At 43.0% G+C, this 22,557-nt stretch overlaps 1 protein-coding gene across 2 annotated transcripts in view; it reads right to left on the bottom strand.

Moving 5' to 3' along the window:
• Positions 1-22,557, bottom strand: part of RUVBL1 (RuvB like AAA ATPase 1) — a 46,611-nt gene that overhangs the window by 8,507 nt on the left and 15,547 nt on the right. For both annotated transcript variants that reach the window (XM_019718680.3, XM_019718679.3), the window contains exons 3-8: positions 20,725-20,857; positions 12,799-12,950; positions 9,701-9,790; positions 8,798-8,947; positions 6,506-6,569; positions 4,917-5,115 (exon numbers count right to left, since the gene is read on the bottom strand). In XM_019718680.3, the coding sequence (XP_019574239.1) occupies positions 4,917-5,115; positions 6,506-6,569; positions 8,798-8,947; positions 9,701-9,790; positions 12,799-12,950; positions 20,725-20,857 (788 nt within the window). The remainder of the gene's footprint in view (positions 1-4,916; positions 5,116-6,505; positions 6,570-8,797; positions 8,948-9,700; positions 9,791-12,798; positions 12,951-20,724; positions 20,858-22,557) is intronic.

Genomic DNA, 22,557 nt, shown 5'->3' with positions numbered 1-22,557 from the left:
ATTTACCAGGGCTCCTGTATGGGGTGGTGACCCCAGGAGGAGCTCTCAGTGTGGAGCAATTACTGTTTGACAAGGCAGCCATAATCGTCATATTACATTGTAAAATTGCTAACAATAAACTGCAATGATAACTATATTTTGGCTAAAACTGCAGACTTATTCTTATAACTAAAATTTCATTTCTGGCTTTGGTTTCAGCCTAATACTGATTTCACCATTTTGCTATTTGACAACTGTTCAAACTATGTTAATGGTGTGCCTCCTCCAGATGTAGTTTTGGGTTGTGAGGACACAGGCCCAATTCTCCTTGGAATCCAATATGATGTATCTGTAGGAAGAAGGTAATTGCGCTTTTAGAAATTTACCCTATAGATATACCTACATGTGTGCAAAATGATTGACTCATTTGTGAATACTTTCCTTTTACTATAATTCAGGGTTCCTCAAATAATTTTTTGTGGTGGACTATCCTGTGCATTTTAAGATGTTCAGCAGCATCCCTGGCCTCTACCCACTAGATGCCAGCAGCACCTCCAGTTATGACAAGTAAAAATGTCCCTAGCTAAAAATCACTGCCTGGCTGCTTTTTTATGTAACCCTGTAACTGCAAGGACATAGATAACACAATGCTTCTATGATGACAGGAAGTGCAGTAAAGAATACTTCTCTGGGTAACACGAAGGGTAATCCCTGTAAGCTCAGTGGACACAGGAAGAGTGCTAAAAAGAAAGCCATTTGATTTTTTGACGAGCCTGCCAAAGCAATTCAATGAAGTAAAAACAGTTTTTTCAACAAATGGTCCTGGGACACATGCAAAAGAATGAAGTTGGACAGACTTATTCTTCATGCCATACACAAAAATGAACTCTAAGTGATCAGAAAACTAAATTTGAGCTACAACTAGAAAACTCTTAAAGTCATAGGTGTAAATCTTTGTGACCTTAGATTATGCAATGAATGGTTTCTTGGATATGAGACCAAACACAGACAACAAAAGAAAAAAACAGATAAATTGGACTTCATCAAAATTTACAACTTGTAAGTCAAAAGACATTATCAAGAAACTGAAAAGACAATCTACAGAGTGGGAGAAAATGTTTGCAAATCATATATCTGGTAAGGGTCTAGTATCCAGAATACATAAAGAATTCTTACAACTCAGTAATAAAAAGACAAATAACCCAAATAAAAAACGGGCAAAAGATCATAAACAGATAATCCTCCCAAGAAGATATACAATGGCCAATAGGCACATGAAAGGATGCTTATCACTAGCCATCAGAGAAATGCAAATCAAAACCACAATGAGATACCACTTCACACCCATTAGGATGGGTAGCATCAAAGAGACAGACAATAACAAGTGTTGTTGAGGATGTAGGAACCTTTACACACTGCTGGTGAGAATGGTGCAGCCACTGTGGAAAACAGTCTGGTTAAGCAGAGTTACCAACTGACCCATATTTTGGAATGCTATTCAACCTTAAAAACAAGTAAGTACTGATGCATGCTATAACATGGGTGAGCCTTGACAACAATATACTAAGTGAAAAAGCAAGACACAAAATAAAAAACACATATCGTATGGTGCCATTTATAGGAAACGTCCAGAAAAGGCAAATGCATAGAGACTCAAAGTAGATTACTGCTTGCCAGGGCTTGTGGGCAAAGGCTGGGGAAAAACTAGGTGGGGCAGGGGTGGGGTGCAGGTGGAGGTGGCAGATAGCTGCTGATAGGTACAGAATTCTTTTTTGGGGTGATGAAAATGTTCTAAAATAGACTGTGGTGATGATTGCACAACTTTGTATGTTAAAAACCCCTGAATTTTACACTTTAGCTGGGTGAATTGTATTACATGTGAATTATATCTCCATAGGCTGATTTTTTAAAAAGTGCTACTTGGGATGTCTTCTGCCACAGGGTTACACTGAATTGAGACTACACTGTTTCTTAAGTCTCCACACTTGAATGCAATAGTAACTTGTGGAAAGAAACTCCTACAAAGACTCCTTAATCCCAGGGAGCTATTTCTCCACAGGAAAAGAAGAGCTCTCAGTTTTTGGAGCTGGAACAAGGGACAGGCTCTCCTTGAACAGCTGAGGATCCTGCTGCCTGAAAGGGATCTTAAGGTGCGGAGGGCAGAACCAGTGCAGCTTCACTTCCTACTGAGTCCATGGATGTATCTCTTCCCTGGGGGAGTGTGAGGCATTATGGGAGATGCCTAGGGTCAGGTGCTGCTCTGGGAATGGCTCCCCTATCCCCCTGTGCACAAGGAAAGGTAACGTAGAGGACTTAGGGGCTGTCTGCACTTCCACAGCCACCTATCACCACTCGCGTACATTCCCTTTACACCACCACCATTAAAGCTTGACCTCTACTCACTGACTGGGCCACTCTGGAAAGCAGCCCAGGAGAGCAGGGCTGGCATGGGCTTTGAAGTCAGATGGCCCTCAGGCTTGTGGCCCACACAGGTCACTCCTGTGTGAGTCTGGAGATAATGTCACTTGCCCACAGGGCTGTCAGGGTGCCCTGAGATTACATGAGATGACCCATGTAGACTACTCTGGACAGTTTCTGGCACAAAAGAAGCCCTCAGTTACTGTGAGTTCCCTTCCTCCTCCCTTTCCTTTCGAGTTCTGGAGGTCAGCTATGAGTCTGAGGGCAAGAAAGCTCAACACCTCCCCTCTAGGGGTAGAGTCTGATGGGCAGTTTAGTTAGATGTTGCCAAAACTGCACATATATTCCAGAAATTCCACCATTTTACATCTAAACCAATCTTGTCGAGAGCATGGGCTCTGAAGTTCAATGCTCCAAATCCCAGCCTTGCTTCTGAGCTATGTGATGCTGGCCACGTGCCCCACCCTGGTACAGCCTCGGTATCCTCATCTGAACAAGAACAGCAGTCCTTTCCTCACTAAGTTGAGGTGAGCAGCAGTGTGCCTAGCACACAGAAAGAGGTTTTCAATACATGTTGGCTATTATTTTTATCACAGCTATTTCGGCATTATTATCACTACTAAACGAATTTCCCACTAGGGCTCGGCACCAAAACCCTCTTGTAGAGCACACCTCAGTTTTAGTTACCTCTGTGGGCCTGCACAAGACCCACACTCTGAGCATCTTCCCTCCACTTGGGTGACTGCAGTCTGGCAACAGTGAGCAGCCCCAGCTTCAAGCAACCCTTGATCAAATCAGTCAGGATAGGGCTGGGACCAAATCTCCCAAGTTGCAGGCTGACCAGAGCTCTGTTCCCAACGAGCAGTTCTGAGATCAAAGCTATGTACCTTTTTCCTTGATGGGGTGGGACTGAGAGGAGGTACTGAGTCCTAAGAGATTTTCCTCCTGCCAGAAGCTGCCAAGCTCTACTGGCATCTGCTGGGCTAGGTTATCTGAGAGGGAAGAGAGCCTGTTAGCAGAGCTCCCCAGCAGGGGGCACCATCTGTCCAGGCTGAGCCCTTCCACCAGTTGTCCTACTGAAGGCAGCCCAGACCAAAGCAAGACAAGTCCAGCAAACCTATGGGGTCTGTGCGGCAGGGACATCAGGCTCCCTGGTTATCAGGCCACATATCTGGTTTCCAGATGCTGCCCAGGTAGCCAGGCTCCTCTCACCAACAGCTGACCTGGACCTGGTACAAGCCTTCCCTCCAAGATTACAGAATACCTGCAACAATGATGTTGTCAAGACAGCCTTACAGGGATTCAAAGAGTGACTACAAGATGCTGCTATATGAACTTGAATTACACACACATGTCCTAATGCCCAGTCAACTGAGGGGGAACCTGAAGGGTTCCCGCCCCAGTGTCAGTAACACCACTTCTGAACAACCTCAATAGAGACAAACATACTCCATCAAGGCCCAACTATACTGGATGTGACCCACCGCCATTCAAGACGCAAGTCTAGGTGAATCAGCAATCTGAGTTCCTAACTCAATGTGGCTCCAGCTCTGTGCTGAGACACTCAAAGGCCTTGGGGTCTCTTTCTGGATTGCCAGCACCCCTGCTGCCAGGAGCACACAACCTCCAGGGCTTTGTTCCCCTCACTACTCTGCTGCAGGCTTAAAAAGCGCTCCTCATCACCCCGCTTCATGACCCTAGCACTGCTTGGATCAGGCCCCGACTTTCAAACAGAAGCAGAGAAAATCAATAAAACAAGAAAACTACGAAGTATGGGATCTGGTAGGCTTGTAAGCTGGGAAGATGGTGTGTTCTCTGGGGCTCACAGGCCTACAGAATGCTCAGGAGAAAAAAGAACCTCAACCAAGTCCACCATCCCAGCCCTGGGCCCATCTCCGCAGGGTGAGCATTATATAAGCATCTGCCTTCCAGATGTCAATACCTCCCCTTTTCAAAGGCAGGCCTAAGGGGGAGGGGGCAGGCACCAGTGTGGCTCCAAGGAGGTCTGAAATAGAGAAAATTCCGGTTTTGTTACAGGTTTCACTATCAGAAAGACCTGGTCTCTCATCCTATTTTTACGACCAGAAGCAAGTTATGCTGCCACTGTTTCCTCATTGAAAAATGAAGCCAATACTTACCTCCCTAGTATGAGGAACTAGTATGAGGAACTAGTATGAAGATAGAAGTTAACATGTGTAATATCACCCAAGGCCAAACTGTATGACCTACCCTTTGCGCACTCCAACTGCATGACCAAATCATACCACACTATAACCCTATGGGAGGCCCTCATATTCAGTAACAGGGTGGCTGCTGCCTTTGGTGACCATGACAGATTGAGGCTGACACAGGAACAACCTCTGAAGGCAAGCCATTTGGGCATGTTTCTCTCAAAATGCACATGATTTCCCCTCATCCCCGTTCCAATTCTGACATAATAGGCTTAAAGTGACCCAAGAGGAACAAATGAACCCAGGTAGAAGGTGGAAAACCCTCATGGTTGGCAGGCAGCCACCTACCTGATGACACAGTTGCCCCGGTTGGATGCAAAGATGACGATGGGGGCAATAGAAGATTCCAGGGCCCGGTGAAGGTAGGTGAAGCACTCGATGTCTAGCATGTGGACCTCATCAACAAAGAGCACACCTGGAACCAGCTCAGCAATGCCCTGATCAATGTACTTGTTCACCACCTTGTTAATCTCCCCGCGAAGTTTATCTAGGAGACAGCCAGGGTGCACAGGCAAGGTCAGTACCAGGTGGGGAAAACTCTCACCTTTTCTCTTCTCCCTCCATCTGAATTCAACCCAAACCCCAATTTGGAGCATGGTTTTATTGCCAGCTATGTGACCCCAGGCAAGTGATGTCCCCACTCCAGGCTTCAGTTTCATGATCTGAACGTAGGGATAACCACACCAGAAGTCACAAAATTGGCAGCTTCTCCTCAAGCTATACTTTAAGTCACACTCCCCACCAAGCTTTATTACTCTCACCCACCCAAACTTAGCTCCCTGCCTGTTCCCAGAGACACTGGAGTTTGGGAGCCCTGGATGAAATGAGTTTCCATGAACAAATTTTCCTGTTCTGCACCGATAAATGACCTTTTCTTTTGGCCCTGTATGACAAAACTTAATTAATGTTCAGTCAAGTGCCTGGACGAAGGAATGGAGGAATGAATAGAAGTCGCATGTAGATTCCTCTCTGGAAGGAAAACCATGAGGAATAAAAGGTTCTCAGGAAAGGTCCAAGCTCAGAGCTCTAAGAGAAAAGAGTCTCTCAAAAGTTAACCCATCTAAGGTCACAGTTGTCATTTTCCAAACCAGCTCCTGTGCTATCATCAGGAGGAAGCTGCTCATAAACACAGAAAGAAGAGTTGATACAGCATCTCCCACCAAAACCATGAGGCAGGATGGCCAAGAGGATGCATAGTCAAAATCACGTTAAAATAAAGAAACTGCTCTTGGCAAATCTAGTAGAAAGGTCTCAGATCACTCTACTGGCTAAAATTTTAAAGAAAATAGAGGCTTTAATGTTTAACATTTTAAGGTGACAAAGCTATAAGTGGTCAATAGAGAAAAAAAGGGACGTACCAGTTGGGAAGAGAAGCGGGGTAAACTAAAGGTCCACAAGGGAGTAGCAACATTCCTGCCAAGCTCTGCAAAGTGCCCAGGAGGCTGAGCAGAGAGGGCTAGGGAACCTGGCAGGGGAGGAGGGTTCGGTACCTAGGCAGCAGAGCTTGTTGTGCTTAGAGGTGTTTTGGCAGGAGCTAGCCTGAAGAAATGGGTTGACATAACCCACATTTTTGGCACCTCAGAGGGACCAGAGACAGTGACATCCATCTCCGAAAATGAATGCAAGGATACTGAATGCAGTCAAGAGAGTGTGCTAGCACGCAGGAACAGAGAGCACATGGTCTCCTGTTGGCTGTCTAAACCAGCCAGAGATTATTAGGATAGAATCAGGATCTGAAGGAAGAGGAAGAAAGAACCCGTCCCGAGGAACTTCCTCAGCTTTGGGGAGTCACTCACAGAACCTCACACAGGAAGGATATCAGAATCCAGGGTCCTCCAGCTCTACTTGTGGCTCACAGGCCTCGCTGTTTCTCTTACCTGTGATTTCTGTCTTCTTCGGCTTCATTAACTGGCCCATCATAGATAGGATGTCTTGTCCCCCCTATGAAAGAAAAGATTTAGAGTCGGTCTTGCTTTCAAAGGCAGCTGCAAAAGCCACCCCCCTCCATCCCACTAGTTCCCAATGTCAACTTGACATGGGGTCCTGAGGTGTGCAGATCCTAGACAGCTCCACTGGAAAGCTTGAGGAGCTTCTAAACACAGGACTTCTTAAAAGGTTCTCCCTGACCTGCAAGAATCAGATGAAATCTCTTCATGGGAAGTACAAACTCTTTCGGGCCTGTCCCAGCCTCCATCTCTAGCCATATCTTTTTCCAATCCCACATTCCTTGATTAGCCATAAAGGACTCTTAACCCTTCCCTGAACACCCAAGCTCTGCTATGACTAAATGCTTTTGCATATTCTAGTCTCTCTGCCAGGAACTACATTCGCTTTCTTGGGAAGCTCCCAGTTATCCACTAAAGTTCAGGTCAAAGGCCCTCTGTGGGGGCGTCTGACCCCTAACCCTCTCCTGATGCTCCAGCTCCCTTGGGGGCAGGTGGACTGTCAAAATAGGTGTAAGGATGTACCTAATAATGTTTCCGTGTCTCCTCTCACTAGACTTGGCTACACAGTCACATTAACCTAGTCCTGACCTAGAGCTGCTCAGTCTAGTGAACCTGTTCCTGCATAATCGCAGATTCCTAACAGGCTCACCACCTGCCTGCACTCTCCCCAACGCAATCAGTATGAAGAGGCTGCTGTTGTGTCATTTACCAAGCATTTCATGATCACCTGTTGATTACCAGGCCCTGGGACACACAGGTGCTCACTGAATGTTCAACAGTAAAAGGTAGCAAATGTTTCCTGAGTTCTTACAACACCTGATCCTCAAAACAGCCCTGCAGGCAGAAACTATTGTGCCCTTTTCACAGAGGAGGAAACTCAAAATCAGCGAGCCCTAAGTCACAGAAAACCCGAAGACCCAAAGTAACTAACTGGCCGAGCTCAGTAGTGTTGGCGCAACACAATCCCTGACTTCTACTTCTCAGCCCAGCATTCTTTCCAAGTCACAGGCTTCCAGGAGGTAGGCTTGGGGACAGTCATTCCACAAGCAGAGGGGATCTGTTGGTCCAAGATGATTCTTTAGCAATCTCGTGGCCAAGGCTCCAAGGGATAAAACATCCAAGGATCCAATTTCAAGTTAGAAAGCCTATTCCTTGCTAGTGAAGAAGTGGCCTCTCTTAGTGAAGAGGAAACCAAACTACAAGACTACCAGCAGGAAAGAGTTGGGTTTTTTAAATCACACATTTTCCAGCGATGTCATAGTCATACTGTACTTTCTCCCATTTTATTCGTCAAGGCATAAGTATCCATCTTCTACTCAGCATGAAGAGCAGATAGGATCTGCTCAAAGTTATAAAACTGTAGATTTTGCTAAGCAGGGGGAGAGACAGCTTTGTCAGGCTCTCTGAAATCCTGCAAGAAAAGGGCTCAAATAACAATCCTGCCCTCCCACCATTAACACCCAGAGAATCCCAGGTGTGAGCCTTCTGCTACTGGAGAAAAGCCACAGAAGAAGCTGCCTAGTTCAGGCCCAGGGGTTGGGCTGGGATAAGGAACCATACACATGAAATCATCTGTGACTAGAGCATTTGAATTAGAACAAAGGAGTCTGTCGTGCGGGAGACCCTGCTCGCTCCGCCATTTGTCGTGCGGGGCGGCCTGCGGGGTCTCTGCTCCCGCTCCCCATACAAGAACGCAGGATATGGTGAGGCCAAAAAGGAACACCCACGGAGCCATAGGTAGGGGAGTCATACCACTATATTCTCTCTGGCGGCACTATACTCTCACTGGAGGCTGGATCCACACTGTCCGCAAACCGCCATCCACGCTTGCCAGCCCAGCCGCCATCTTCTTGTTAGCCCCCACTTTTCTTCTCTCTTCTCTGCTAGCGTAGCCACAGCAGCTACATCAGTGGCCAATGGCTCACTGGTTACAGCTGACAGCCAACTAGCCACAGCTGATGGCCATCCAATCACGGTTGATGGCCATTTACTACCTGAGCCAGGCACCTGTCTATGTGAGGCCGAGAGCCTGGAAACTTCTTTCTGGGGCTCTGCCCCCACAGAGTCCCTCGTAGCTCATGTCACTGTTAATTGCTGAATATTACAGATAGAAAAGGACTGGCTGACTTAGAAACAGTAGCGAGACTGACAATTTATTCCCAGAACTTCCGTGCACAAGCAAAACGGTTTGTGTGCCAGGTCATGCTGGTATGAAGGCAGTACCTGGGGCCGAGCATTGGCCACGTCCAAGTCATGCAAGGTCACATCCTGGATGATTTCTTTCTTCTTGTGCACATCCCCCTTTGGCAAGGGGACATACTCTTCAGCTTCAAGGTCGAATTCTGTGGCATAGGTATCACACCTGCCCTGTCTCTGCAAAATGAGAGAAACCTAAGTGCCTGGTGAGTTTTCACTGCCAACTCCCCAAATGGCACATTGCTAAGTAAGATAAAAGTCTCAGTTCCCAAGTGTGGCCCTGACAGCCTACTTGACAAACTCCAAATATGTCCCACGCCCCTGCTGCCAAGAAAAGGAAGCTATCTGTTCATCACTGGGCTCCAAAAACCCAGTTGAAAAACACCTGATACTTTCTCCAAGAACCTTTTCCCTCCTCTCTTTTAACTGTATGCAATTCCTGATAAAGGGCAAATCCAGTAGATTAACTGGAGACGGAGGGAGCTGTTCAGACTCTTTTGTAGGTGGGTGATTTATCGTATGATATGAAGTATTATGCTCATCCATTAAACAGTGAGGAACACTGTACAGGACACTGAAAATCAGATAGAGAAAGAATGCCAACTAATGCAGCATTCCTTTCCACATGCATAGATCTTGGGAAGAAAATACCAAAGAGATAAAAGGAAGATTAAATACACCGCACATTTCAATTTGAAAATGACTATCGTTGTTTTGCTTTCTCACCATGTACTCTCCCTCTAGACAGGTGTTTTAGTATTTTTTTAACAGGCTGTTTTAGAATAAAGATAAAGGGAAAGCAAACTTTATAAACATATAGGGGCAACTGCTGACCTTCCGTCAGCATTGTATCAGACACTTCATACCCCCTGAAGCAAGCAACTTCCTGGTCACCTGGGTCTCCTCATGGCAAACAAATCACAGCATTACCTTCACGGCTCCACTGTTGGCTTCAATGTAAATCACATCTCCAGCCTCTACTCGTTCTTTTTGCAAACTTTCAAAAATGCTGGGGTCCAGCTTAAAATTAAAAAAAAAAAAAAAAAGTAAATCAGAGAACTTTAATACATATTATATTTACTTCTGACATACTGTAAAGTATCTTTCCATTAAGAGACTTGAAGTAGCTAATGACTGTATGGAGGAGAGTGTCTTTGTATGTGTGTAATAGGATGTGTGAGACTGGCTTTGGGGGTGTTAGTGTCCTAGAGAGAAAACAGGAGAGTGAGCGTACCTGCGTGCAGGGCAGAGGGGGACCAGGGGAGACCTAGGTTCCTTTTTCCCTTCACTCCTAAGGTTGCAAACTGGCAAATATGGCTCTGACTACTTTTAGGTGGCCTACACTGTCCATGGGGCCACAAGCCCCAACATCCCATTAGACACTGCTGTCCCTGTTTCAGTCTTTCACATTCCTTACCTCAGGTACAGATGGAACTTTCTGCAACTGAAGCCAAAGCCTGCTTATTCTTTGTAGCTGGCATTCTGTGAGCCTATGATTTTGGACAAGGCTCTCTGAGCCTCAGTTTCCTCATCTATATAACAGCATCCAGATGTGATCATAGACAAGTAAAATTCAAAGGGAAACATAAACCATGATCTTTCCCAAGCCTTTTGATTCAAATCCCAGTGTTTATTCCCTTAGGCCTGCCTGTTTATATCTCCAGGCAAGTAGCACATTTTGGGAACTGTTGCTTTTCTCCACATCATCCAGATTCAGGCTACTCTTGGTGATCAATACTCTAGGACAGCATCTTTTGTAAGAAGTCAGTATTTAGAAATAAGTTTCTCTTGGTTAAACTTCACATTTTATAATGTAAAAAAATCTTGGGCTTTGTCACAAACAAAATTAAAGAGTAAAAACCCAGGACTCAGTGAAAGAAACCAGACACAAAAGAACACATATTGCATGATTCCATTTGTATGAAATGTTCAGAAAAGGCAAATATATAAAAACAGAAAGAAGATTAGTGATTGCCAAGAGCTATGGGTAGGAATGGGAAGCTACTATAAATGGGCATGAGGTTTCTTCTGGGGTGATAAAAATGTTCTAAAACTGGATGGTGGTGATGAGTGTACAACTCTGTAAATACACTTAAATTCCTTGAGTTGTACACTAAAAATGGGTGAATTTTATTTAAAATTATGTCTCAATAAAGCTGTTGCAAATGGTAATCAGAGGAACAAAGTCCTGGTCTCTGCCTCACTCGCTGGGTGGTGCCCAATGGCCTCCTGGAGCACTGCCGTGAGCAGGAGGGACAGTGGTTGGTAAGCCCGACACAGGGCCTGGGATGAGGGAGGTACTCCTACTGATGGCAAGTATGGTATTCTCCTTCACATTTAAACACCCACCAAGTATTTGAGCTCCATCTATCCAAGTATCTTACACATATGCTCAAAGTAGCTAGAAGTACTCATTTTAGAAGAAACCATGAAATCTAAACTGCTTGCCTCATCCTACATTGGAGTATAGTTTTTGTTTTTGTTTGCTTCAAGCATTTTTATATAGGTTAATTTCCCAAATGAATTGATTGAAGATGTAATTACTGGAAAGGTGGCAGATCCTACTAAGAAATCTAATTAATACCAAACAAGAGAGATGAAGGGCAAATTTAAAAGATTTATTTGCACAGGCATGCTCCTAAGATGGAAACCCTATTAGAAAAAAGAAAAATGGCCCTTTGAAAAAGTGACATTTTTATGATCTCCATAAAGCAGTGACCAAGAAACCACCTTACAGAATCAAAGAACCATAAAATCAGAGTGAAGCAAAAATGGAGAAATTATATCATAAACTGCGGTCAATCTACCACAGTTTACAGATGGGAAAATAGAGGCCCAGAAAGCTCAACTGACTTCCAAAGGTCACACAGCAAATTGGAGGGTGCTCTACCAAGTAACTAGCTGTATGATCCTAGGACAACTGCTTAACCTCTTTATGAGCCTCAGTTCCTCCATCTGTGGGAAATTACACACACATGCACGTGCACACACACACACACACACACACACACAGTTGTAAACAACAATGGAAATATTTGTTGACACACTCTGCCCAGGGCCTGGCACAATAAATGAGAGCTATGATACTAATATTATTTATTATTAATAATAAGGCAAAGCCTACAATCCATATTGGCCCATTTCTCTAACTGAAGGCTCTCACAATAACATCAACAGCCACCACGTCTTAGGTAACTAGGCATCACATCCAAAGCTACAACTTTTATCCTTAAAAGAACTCTGTGAGATAGGTAATTTTTATTCCCATTTAACAGATAAAGAAACTACTGCTCAGAGATAAAGTCACTTGCCAAAGACCACAGAGCTATCAGCAGCAGGGCCAGGATTCCCTTTCAGACTTTGTCTGACTCCACATGCTGTTTGCCCCAAGGCTCCCCTGCTGCTGGCATCCTCAAGGTTAACAGGACTGGGGCCTCAGGAGGGTCATCCAGGGCCTTCCACAGTGCCTGCACTACGGCTTCTCCATGAAGACTTAGGCTGAGCAGCACCAACCACTGAAGCCACTCCAGGTTTCTAGGCCCTGACACGTTAAGGAACTGCAGTCAGAATTCTGTGTTTGGTCCCTTGGAAGTCCATCCATCATCCATTCCACAACTCTTACCAGATTATTCAATGCTGTTGCTTTCTGTGAGCATGAGCATTATAACTGAAAAATTAATGCCCAGGTTCAGACAGAGGCCCAGGGTCTCTGACAAATGGTCATATCATGGGCTACAGGATGGCAGAAGGTAGACTTGACTAACCACATAGCTCACATTTTAACATACACAATTTCCTAGAAGTAAATAAATAGGAAAAGTAAGAGCTATCTTTATTGATCCTCCTGTGTACTGGCCCTATACTTGGTACTGCTTTAACCATATAACATCTTCAAACGGCCCTGTAACAACCATCATCCACAATGCACAGACGAGGAAACCAGGACAGAGAGGTTACACTACCTGCCCAACGCCACACAGTGCTGAGAGATTCTGAGGCAAGAGAAGAGTCCACAAACATGTACTCACTTTCAATTGTTTGGTGCCTTTGGCTGTTTTGAGTCCTATGATTACATGGCTAATGGTTTTGCCATACCCCCCCATGGGGTTCTCTGTCTCACACGGAGTTAGCTCTGTGACTTCGCCTTCATAAACCTCCTTGGTCTCCTTTATCCGCAGTCCTGGAAGAGATGGCAGACAAGACCTGGTAAGAAGCAGAATTCTCTCTCTTACTCCTTAACAGCCTTTTTAGCCACAAAACTTCCATGTCACAAGAACTGACAAGTCAACTTTACTGATGTACCTTCAAGGGTTTCATCCTGGGAAGAAAAGCACTACAAACACAAATACAAACTGGAGGAGTTATTCAGAATGCAGAAAAACAATTTTATTTCAGGTTTTCAAAGGGACTTCCTAGGTTCAAATCTAGAACTAAACAGAGAAGCTGTAATTCTCAAAATGGTTTCAGACATCTGCTACACCTCCAAGGGGGTGAGACTTAGTGTCAGCCTCTGATCCAGCCTCTGAACCCAAACGATCCTACTCCACGAGAGCAGCAACTGTGTGTGCCTCACTACACCCCTTCCGACACTCACAGGCTTAAGCACGGTAACTATATTAATCAAAGCTCCATGCTGACAGCAGGTGATACCTGATCCTGCCAGGTGTTCTGGGCCACAGACTGACACTCACTGCGCACCTCAAAAAGAAATACTCAGTGTCATTCATTAGTTTCAGGTTGTTTTATGTTTTCCAAGTCCACAACAATTTCCAAAGCCATTGTAAAGCATTTATAGTTTTTAGATTAGAATATTGTAAATGAAGGCAAATGTCTCTCCTCATTCTAAACGTCGTTTACATTGGCCATTCAATAAATGTTTGTTGCCAAAGTAATTTTTAGAATATGATCTCAGTGCCTTTTGATATGTTTTTGCTGCCTGAAGCACCATTCACTCCTTTTTGGCCTCGCCAACTCCTCCTTGCAGACTCTCTGTTCAACACTCAACCCCTCTAGAAAGCTTACCCTCTTCCTCACCCTCCGGATCAATGCACAGCCACCTGTGCCTCCCACTGGGCCCCCACACATGGAACCACAGTGACTAGAGGGGCATAAGGAGCTTCTGGAGTTCCAGCAAGGTCTGTAGACCTGACTACCCCTCTGACAGACTGTCACCTAGCCTGAGGGCCTAGCATATTGCAGGCACACAGGAATGGATGAAGAAAGGAAGTCATTTAAGGTGAGAGTGTCTTCAGGCAGACCATCCAATATCCAAGAAATCTGCTTGCAGACACTTCAGCACCTTCTATGTAAAGTCCAAGATCCTGAGCAGGTGGCTACACGATGCAACACCCTATGTCACCATAACACCTGCAACCTTAGCACCAAAACCCAGGTCTAGTCTAGACCAAACCTTTATTTCCACCAAAGTCAATACAGGCATGTCTCTGCCCGCTGGTTCGAGGGATAGGGAGGAGTGACTAGAGGGAGCATGAGGAGCTTCTGGAGTTCCAGCAAGGTCTGTTTCTTAATCTGGGTGCTGGTTACATGAATGTGTTGACTTTACAAAAACTCACTGAGCTTTATAGGTATGATTCATACCCTTTTCTGTATGTACATTTTTATGCCTCAGTAATATTTACATTAAAATGAGAAAAAAGAAAATTGGATTTTTTTTTAACACAGCAACGATAATCATTAGTAAATGAAGGTTTTTTAAAGACTTAGCTGGACCATCAGCTCTAATGTGTCTTTTGAAGCAAAAATTAATATAAGACCCGGTAATATGTCATATTGTATTATACCCAGTATTATATTATATTATATTATATTATATTATATTATGCTATAGCCGGTCTTATATAAGACCCAGTCTTATACTATATTAAAATAAGACTGGGTCATGTATTAATTTTTGCTCCGAGCTCCAAAAGATGCACTAGACTGATGGTACGGCTAGATCTTATTTTCAGGGAAACACGGTATCACTGAACACAGCTTCTCTGAAAACACACATCACACACACACACCCCAACACACACAAAAACTCTCTTTCCAATTCCCAAAGTTGGGTCAAGGGATACAAGTGACTTTTTCTGTAACCACAGCCACGCCACAGGTAAGTTAATAGCTATTAAATCTACTTTCAGAGGATTCTAGAAACATCAACAACAAAACCATTCTAAGTCACTGTGCCTGCCATCAATTTAAAGATGAGGAGGGAAACATCCTTGGGTCATACTAGTTAAGATCTTGTGTACAGAAGGGGTCCCTACATTGAAGTGAAAGCTGGCAGACCACACCAATAGGAATAAAGTATAAACCTATGACTGCAGGGCCTCTTCACCTGTATAAGCAGCCCTCACATGCCATCTATGCCTTGCATGTCACTCCCTCATTTGATCCTTCACTGGACTAGTGAGGACAACAGAAGATGCCATCACATTTCAACCTAGCGCTGTGAAACAGCCAGGGTAAGTATTCTTTATCTCCATTTTACAGAGGGAAAGTCAACTCCAAGAGGCGAAGCACAGACTCCTTTACTCCTTCGTGGCAGACCGAAGGCTGGAGTCCAAGTCTTCAGGGTCTGGGACCAGTTTCTTCCCGCCACACCACAGGGTCGCAGCTCACTGACAACCTTTTCTATAACACTTGTTCTGTCCTTTTCCACCTTCCAGTTAACATGTGCCACTGACCTCATCTTTCTCTTTCTGCAAGATATGATCTTCGTCTCCATTTAATTTATATTTTTTCCAAAGCAAAAAACAGAAACATAAGGGAAACACATAGATGAGAAAGATATGACACATAACAACCAATCTATCACGGAGAACCTTATTTGTATCCTGATTCAAACAATAATACTATAAGAAACACATTATGACATTTATGAGACAAATGGAAATTTGAACACTAACCAGATATTTGATATTAAGGAATTTATTGTTAATATTTTCTAGGTATTGTGGAGTTTCTAAAGTCTTTATTTTTCAGAGATATATACTGAAACATTTATGGATAAAATATCGGGTCTGCAATTAACTTACAAATAATCTTGGAGGGAATAATGGAAGCTATAAATCAATCCAGATTTACTGAGTTGAAGCCTGGTGATGAGAACATAGAGGAGGGTCATCATACCACTTGACTACTTTCTGCACATTTGAAAATTTCCAAAATAAAAGTGTTTTTAACAGGAAAAAGAAAAAACAATGAAATACTACTCTACAACCTCCAGAATCACTAAAATTAAAAAGACTGATAATACCAACAATTGGTGAAGATGCAGAACAACAGGGAGATTACATGGCTGGTGGGAGTGTAAATTGGTATAAATACTCTTAAAGTTGAACACGTTTGAATATCCTATGATCCTGCAATTCAATTCCTAAGTATATACCCACTAGGCATGAGTGCACATGTGCACCAAGAGATACAGCCAGTAATGGTCACAGCAGCATTGTTCTTAATTGCCAAACACTGAGAAAACGCCAGTCTGTCAACAGTGGAAAAGACAACTGAATTGTGGTTTACTCATACAACAGAATATCACAGTACAATCAAAAAGAATTACAGCCACATGCAACAACTTGGATGAATCTCACAAATATAACTTTGTAGGAAACAAGACAAACACAGAAGAATATAAACTGTAAAATTGCATCTGAGGTTCAAAAACAGGCACAACTACACTATAAAATTAGAATTAAAACACTAATTTTGGGGAAGGAAGGAAGAAAGGCAATTGAGGGTGGACACGAAGGGTACTTTGAGGTACTGGCAATATTCTTTTCTTGACTGGGTGCTGGTTTCATGAGTTTTCAATTTATGATAATCCACCGAGCTATGTAATTATGATTCATGCACTTTTCGGTATGTCTGTACAACATTTCCAAGTCACATTAAAAATATTTAAGTAAATAATACTAGTGGGACCTGGTAAAGAAGAAAATGGGTGGCTGAAGTTTAGGGAACACTACTCTAAGCCTCAGCTGGCGTCTGCAGTCATGGTTTTCACCCTTCAGAATCACCTGACTGGCTTCTACAGTGCCTCATGCCCTGGCTTCACTCAGACCACTTATCTCCGAATCTCAGGGATTGGGACGTTGCCATCATCATTAGTTTAAAGCTCCCCAGATGATTCCAATGTACAGCCACAGGTGAGAACCACTCATCTAAAGAATAAAGAAGAACTCTGTTCTACTCACAATGTGTAGACATAAACTACTTCTGATGGTAGGAAGCCCTGATGTGGCTTGGGTGTCCTCACCATCAAGCCACCTCTGTTCTGATATGGAAATACTCCAATGGCAAAAAGAAACAATGGTGTCAATCACTTCCCACTTTTAAATGTGATCATTATCTTATCATTTGGGTAGGTTGACTTCTTTCCCCAGAAACCCAATCAGGACAAAGACTCTCTCAGATACTAAAGTTAAGAAAAAGTTTTACTCTACCTTCATTCAATCTGATAGCCTACAAATGGAAGTTTTGGAATAGCCCCAGAATAGAGGTTGCATTTCATTTTCTACTTACCAAATTCTTCGTTCCTAAATATCAAGACACAAATTTTCTAAACAATATGAATGTATCAGAAGATTGTGACAAACTTGAAAAATTCTGTACTTTTTAAATAAACCTTGATTTTCTTTTTAATCAAAACATTTATGTCCCAGAGATAAATCCCTTCAAATGGAATGCTTCCCTATATTTACTGTTAGATGTCTGTGACATGAAATTTCTTGAGTGGGGGGAAGAAAAGCATTTCCATCTCTCACTAGTCCCCATATTTGTTTAGAAGTTGCTCTGTGCTGACAAGCAGGCAGGGGATGTGGTTGATGGACAATGAAACAGGCTGTTAGCCAGGAAAGGGGCTGAGCTGGCGCTATCTCTGGCAACGACAACGCAAATGACACAGGTTTCATCTGCTGGCTCAGGTTTCTAAATCCCTGACAGGGACCTTCATCACATCAAGGAAATAGCACAGACTCCTTGCTTTTTATTTGTGATCAGCTTACTGCTTTCTCCCCACCCCCTCTGCCAACTTCACAGGAATTCAAAGGCAGAGGAAAATGGGCAGGGTTCCTTTTTAAAGATTGTCAATGGCCTGCCTTTTTACTCTGTGGCAAGATCAAGAAATTTCTCTTCATCTGGTTGCCATCAAAAGAAGTACACAGCCCCACCCCCACCCCCAAATGGCAAATCACAAAACTGATGCCTAGAAAATTTATCTCTATTTTTTCAAATTCTAAAGCATTTAAGCTACCTTTAAGCAAGCTAATCACATGTATTCATGTAAAGGTCAGTTTTGGCAGATTTTATCAATGTCAGACAAATATTTTTTAAATGCATAAAAATGCATTTTAAAAGTACTCAGATATTTGAACTAGTTGTAACATTTTACTGTTTATCTCATTAATTAATGAGTTAAATAAAATCCATGGCACATGTTTATTAGTATGGTTTGGGTGTCCCCACCATTAAACCACCACTGTTCTAATATGGAAAAACCCCAATGGCTAAAAGGTTTGAAACCCTGAGGAGGGTCCTGTGAGCCATTTCCATTGTTTTTCCAGATAACGATGGCAACAACAGCGATTCATGTCAATAACACGGGCTGAACCTTACAAATATAAACGAAGCAAGACACAACACCTAGAATAGGTTCCATTTAGATAAAGTTTAAAAGGGCAATATTCAGCCACATTACCTAGGGATACACACAAGGGTACACAGAGTTATGATGACGACAGAAGCCACTGTCACACAACTTGCATTCTATGGGGTACACATTGGGAGAGGTAAGGGGCTGTGAACTTGAGTGACGTCTGCAGTGCTGGCTGTGCTCTGCACTTTAAGTGGTGATTACACAAACGTTTACTTCATAATTAATTGTTAAATTATAGGTATGTTTTACATACTCTTCTATATGTATATTTCAGTTTAAAATAGCCATCAAAAAATCCAACTTCCAATAAAATATTTTGCAGTTTAAAAAAGTCCACATTCAAAGTAACACAAAACAGCCTACAGGCGCATTTCACAGTGTCTCTGGTTTAGAACAAGAGTCCCAAACCCCAGAGCTTACCATGACCTGGCAGGGAACATCAAGAAGTAGAGTAAGTCTCACAGAGACTGGGGGAAGCCTACTCTGAAAAGGAGAGGACCACTTACCAGGAGCTTCGACCTACTGCTGCTGAGCGGGATGAAAGCTTCTTTCAAGAAGCCAGAACGAAGGATTTTATATGACATCTCCCAATCTCTAAATGCTGGCAACTACATAATTCAAATTTTATTTTTAAAAACACTGTGTAAATAAAAAATATGTGTATTGCCAGACACAGACCAAGGGCTATCTTACTTCACCTAAAGGCTTCTGTTTTTTCCTCTGCTTTAAAGTCCACCCCCTTCTCTAATTCAGAAAAACTCCACTGAGCACCCACTATGTGCCAGCAACTAGAGTAACAAAGATAAACACTGCCTTCTATATCCACAGTAGACATTTAATGAATACCTAATCTGCTCCTTCCCATCTCCCAAAATGACAAAACTGACATCCTCACCGCCTCTTTGTTTCAGCCCCTATATCTAATTCTTCAGGAAATCCTGCCAGCTCCCTCATCCAACTATATCCAGAATCGAAACACTTACCACCTGCCACCACCACCCTGGTCAAAGCCACCACCACCTCTTGCATAGACTCTTCATGATCTCTCTGGCTATACCCTCGCTCTCCTTAGTGTCCCTTCTCCATACTCCAGCCAGAGAAACTCTTACAAAACCAAAGTCATTCTCCAATTACTTCTCCTTTCAGCGAAAAAGCCAAAGCCCTAACCATGGCCTAAAGGCCCTATAGGATCTTACCCCTAAACTAAACATTAGCTGCCGTGAGGCAAGGATTCTGGGTTAGACAAACCTACTCTTTCTTAAACTTGCACAATTTCCTTGAAGTTTTATAGTAAACTTCCTTCTTCAGAATACTTACCTTGGTTTGACAACCAGAGGGACTGAAAAATGGTACAGGCACTCTGACAAGTGTTCATAACCCATGACTCAGCAACTATATCATAGTGACAGAATCCTACATAGTGATAGAATCCCACACAGTAAATATTTCTGAACAGCTTAAAAGGAATAAGCTATTTCTACAAGCAGGTGTGAGGGAAGTTGAGATTTTCCCAGAGCTAGGCCAGCAGAAATGGGGCCAGGAAACTACCCCACACTCCTGGCTGGCAAGAGGGAAACATTTGGGAGAGAGGCCATTTTCTCCTCACAGCAGATCTTCAGAGCATGGGCTCCAGAATCAGACAGATTAGGTTCAAACTAGAGCTCTGCTACTTACTAGCTGGTTCACTGTAGGCAAGTTATTGAACTTTCTGAGACTATTTTATAAGATGCTAAATGAAGACAGAGAGCTTCCTCTTGGGGGAGGAAAAGGTAGTCAATGCAGGGGCCTGGCACATAACAAAAACTCAATATGGTAGATCCACACCCTACGAGGCTAGAACCACCGGCCTCAAAGCTCTGCCAATGGCTAAATGGTATCCTCATTTTCTGACAGACCAGTTCTTCTGGCTCAACATCTAGGACCAGGGGCACTGTGGCAGCATGGCACCTAATGCTTTGGACTTTAGTGCAGAATCTTTTCCGTGGACAGTCATCTCTAAAAGCATAATGAGGCTGCCAGGAAAATCTGACTTGTTTTTGAAAAAAATCACTTTATAGAAACATCTGCTTTGTCAGGTGAAGAACCCCAGCCCCATAGCTGGGGCCCATATTTGCTAACTGCTAAAGCACTTCAATTAAAAAAGCTGGGTATTTGTTTTGTTTGCAAAGATAACATTAATGGTGCAAAGAAAAAAAAGAACAGTGCAACAAATACAAGTCATCAAGGCATTTTCACAATCACAAGAGTGCGCCGTGCAAGTGAGCCCTCCTACCACAAATGTGATACTCACCAATGGCCCTGCGGAAGTTCTCCATCAGCACCTCTGTCTTCTTGATCTCTGTAGAATAAACTTCACTCCCCACCATGGGGCAGAAAGGCACCTTACTACCCAGCTCCTGAGCAATAGCCAGAGCTAGAGCTGTCTACAGAAAACAAGGAAACATACTTTTTGTTACATTCTTGAAAATATGATCATTCAGAAACATATGCTATAAAAAAATTATTAACCGGGAACAACAGAAAATCTGGTCCTTTTAGTTTTAATATCATTTGGCATGTTTCACACAATAAATGTTTGATAACTTGTCAATTATAATCTAAATGACATTTTTAATCATCCCTGTAGTTACAATAGTTATCATTCATTGAGACCCACTGCAGGCCCAACTCTAAGTGCTTCACAAGACCCTCCCACACACCCTACGAATTAGATGCTAAGACTTTCCCCACTTTACAAATGAGGAAACTGAAACACAGAGAGATTAAATAACACATCCAAGGTACCATAATCCAGAAAATGGCAGAGTGGGGAGTTAAACTCTGGCAGCAGGGTTAGAGATCATGTTTCCATCAATTAGTACAGTCTTCTAAAACTGTTCCCTCAATAGCAAAAGAGGGTCCTGACCTAATTTTTAAGAACCCCACTACTGGATCTTTGAGACACTGCTTTTAGTTTTCACAGATACAGGAAGACACCAATCTACAACGCATCAGAAATCAATAATCAAGGGATGAATTGCATGATGGTCACTTTATATTAAGTGGCCCACAAATAATGAAGACTACATGAGGAAGGATTCTGAAGCTATGAGCTGGTCTTAAATTACACTTAAACATGCTCTAATAAAACTACAAGTTGATTTTTGGTAAGACAACCACAGTTGATACTAAACAGAAGCAAACTTAACAGATATATGATCAAATATCAAGTATGAAAAGCTAGGCCTTTAAAGCTGGTACAGGACTGGGAAATCCCACGGCCTTTTAATGCCATTTTCATCTTTCCTCAGCTGTGAAATAAGAGCCTGAATAAGATCAGTTCACAAGGTATATGGCCTAGGAAGAAAATAAGCTTGCTACTGAAGGAGAACAATGTGGCTGAGACAATGCTTTAAAATTGGCCCACTAAAGGTTCTGCTTAGATTTCCTTTTCAATGCCCCTTTGGTGATAGTTTTGAGACAGAAGAATCCTTTAGAGAATCAGCACACACAGTAGCACAAAAAGCACTGGCCTAAGGGGCAGAAACTGGGTTTTAGCCCTGGTTACGCCACTAATTTTCAGTGTGAACCTGGGCACAGGGTGAATCTCTGGTGCCCGATTTCCTAATCTGCCAAATAAAGTCCTGGGTTAGATCATACTAGGTAGCCAACTGATTCTGTTTCGCCCAGCACAGTCTCGTGTGTTTTTAAACTCAATTTGTTGCTCTCTTTTTTTTCTTCTCACTTTATTATTATTTTTTAATTTATTTTTTACTAGTTTCAGCTGTACAAAGCAATGTACTAGTTAGACATTTAAACCCCTCATAAAGTGATAACACACCTGCCAAGCTACTACCTCTGACGTCTTATATAGCTGTTACAATACCATTGACTATCTTCCCTATGTTGTACTCCACATCCCATAGGCAAATATTTATGCCTATATATTTAGTTATAGTTGACATTCAATATTATTCTACTTTAGCTTCAGGTGTCTAGCACATTGGACACAGTCTATGAAGTGATCCCCCTGATAAGTCCACTGCCCATCAGGTACCTTACATGATCTTTACAACATTGTTGATTATATTCCCCATATTGTATTAACTATCAATTTATATTTCTTAATGCCTTCACCTTTTTC

This window comes from Rhinolophus sinicus, chromosome 4 (genome assembly GCF_057876585.1).
Source record: "Rhinolophus sinicus isolate RSI-liver-muscle chromosome 4, RSI-T2T, whole genome shotgun sequence".
Classification (NCBI taxonomy): Eukaryota; Metazoa; Chordata; class Mammalia; order Chiroptera; family Rhinolophidae; genus Rhinolophus; species Rhinolophus sinicus.
Note: the sequence above shows the minus strand (reverse complement) of the source record. Positions and strands in the feature narration are given on the sequence as shown.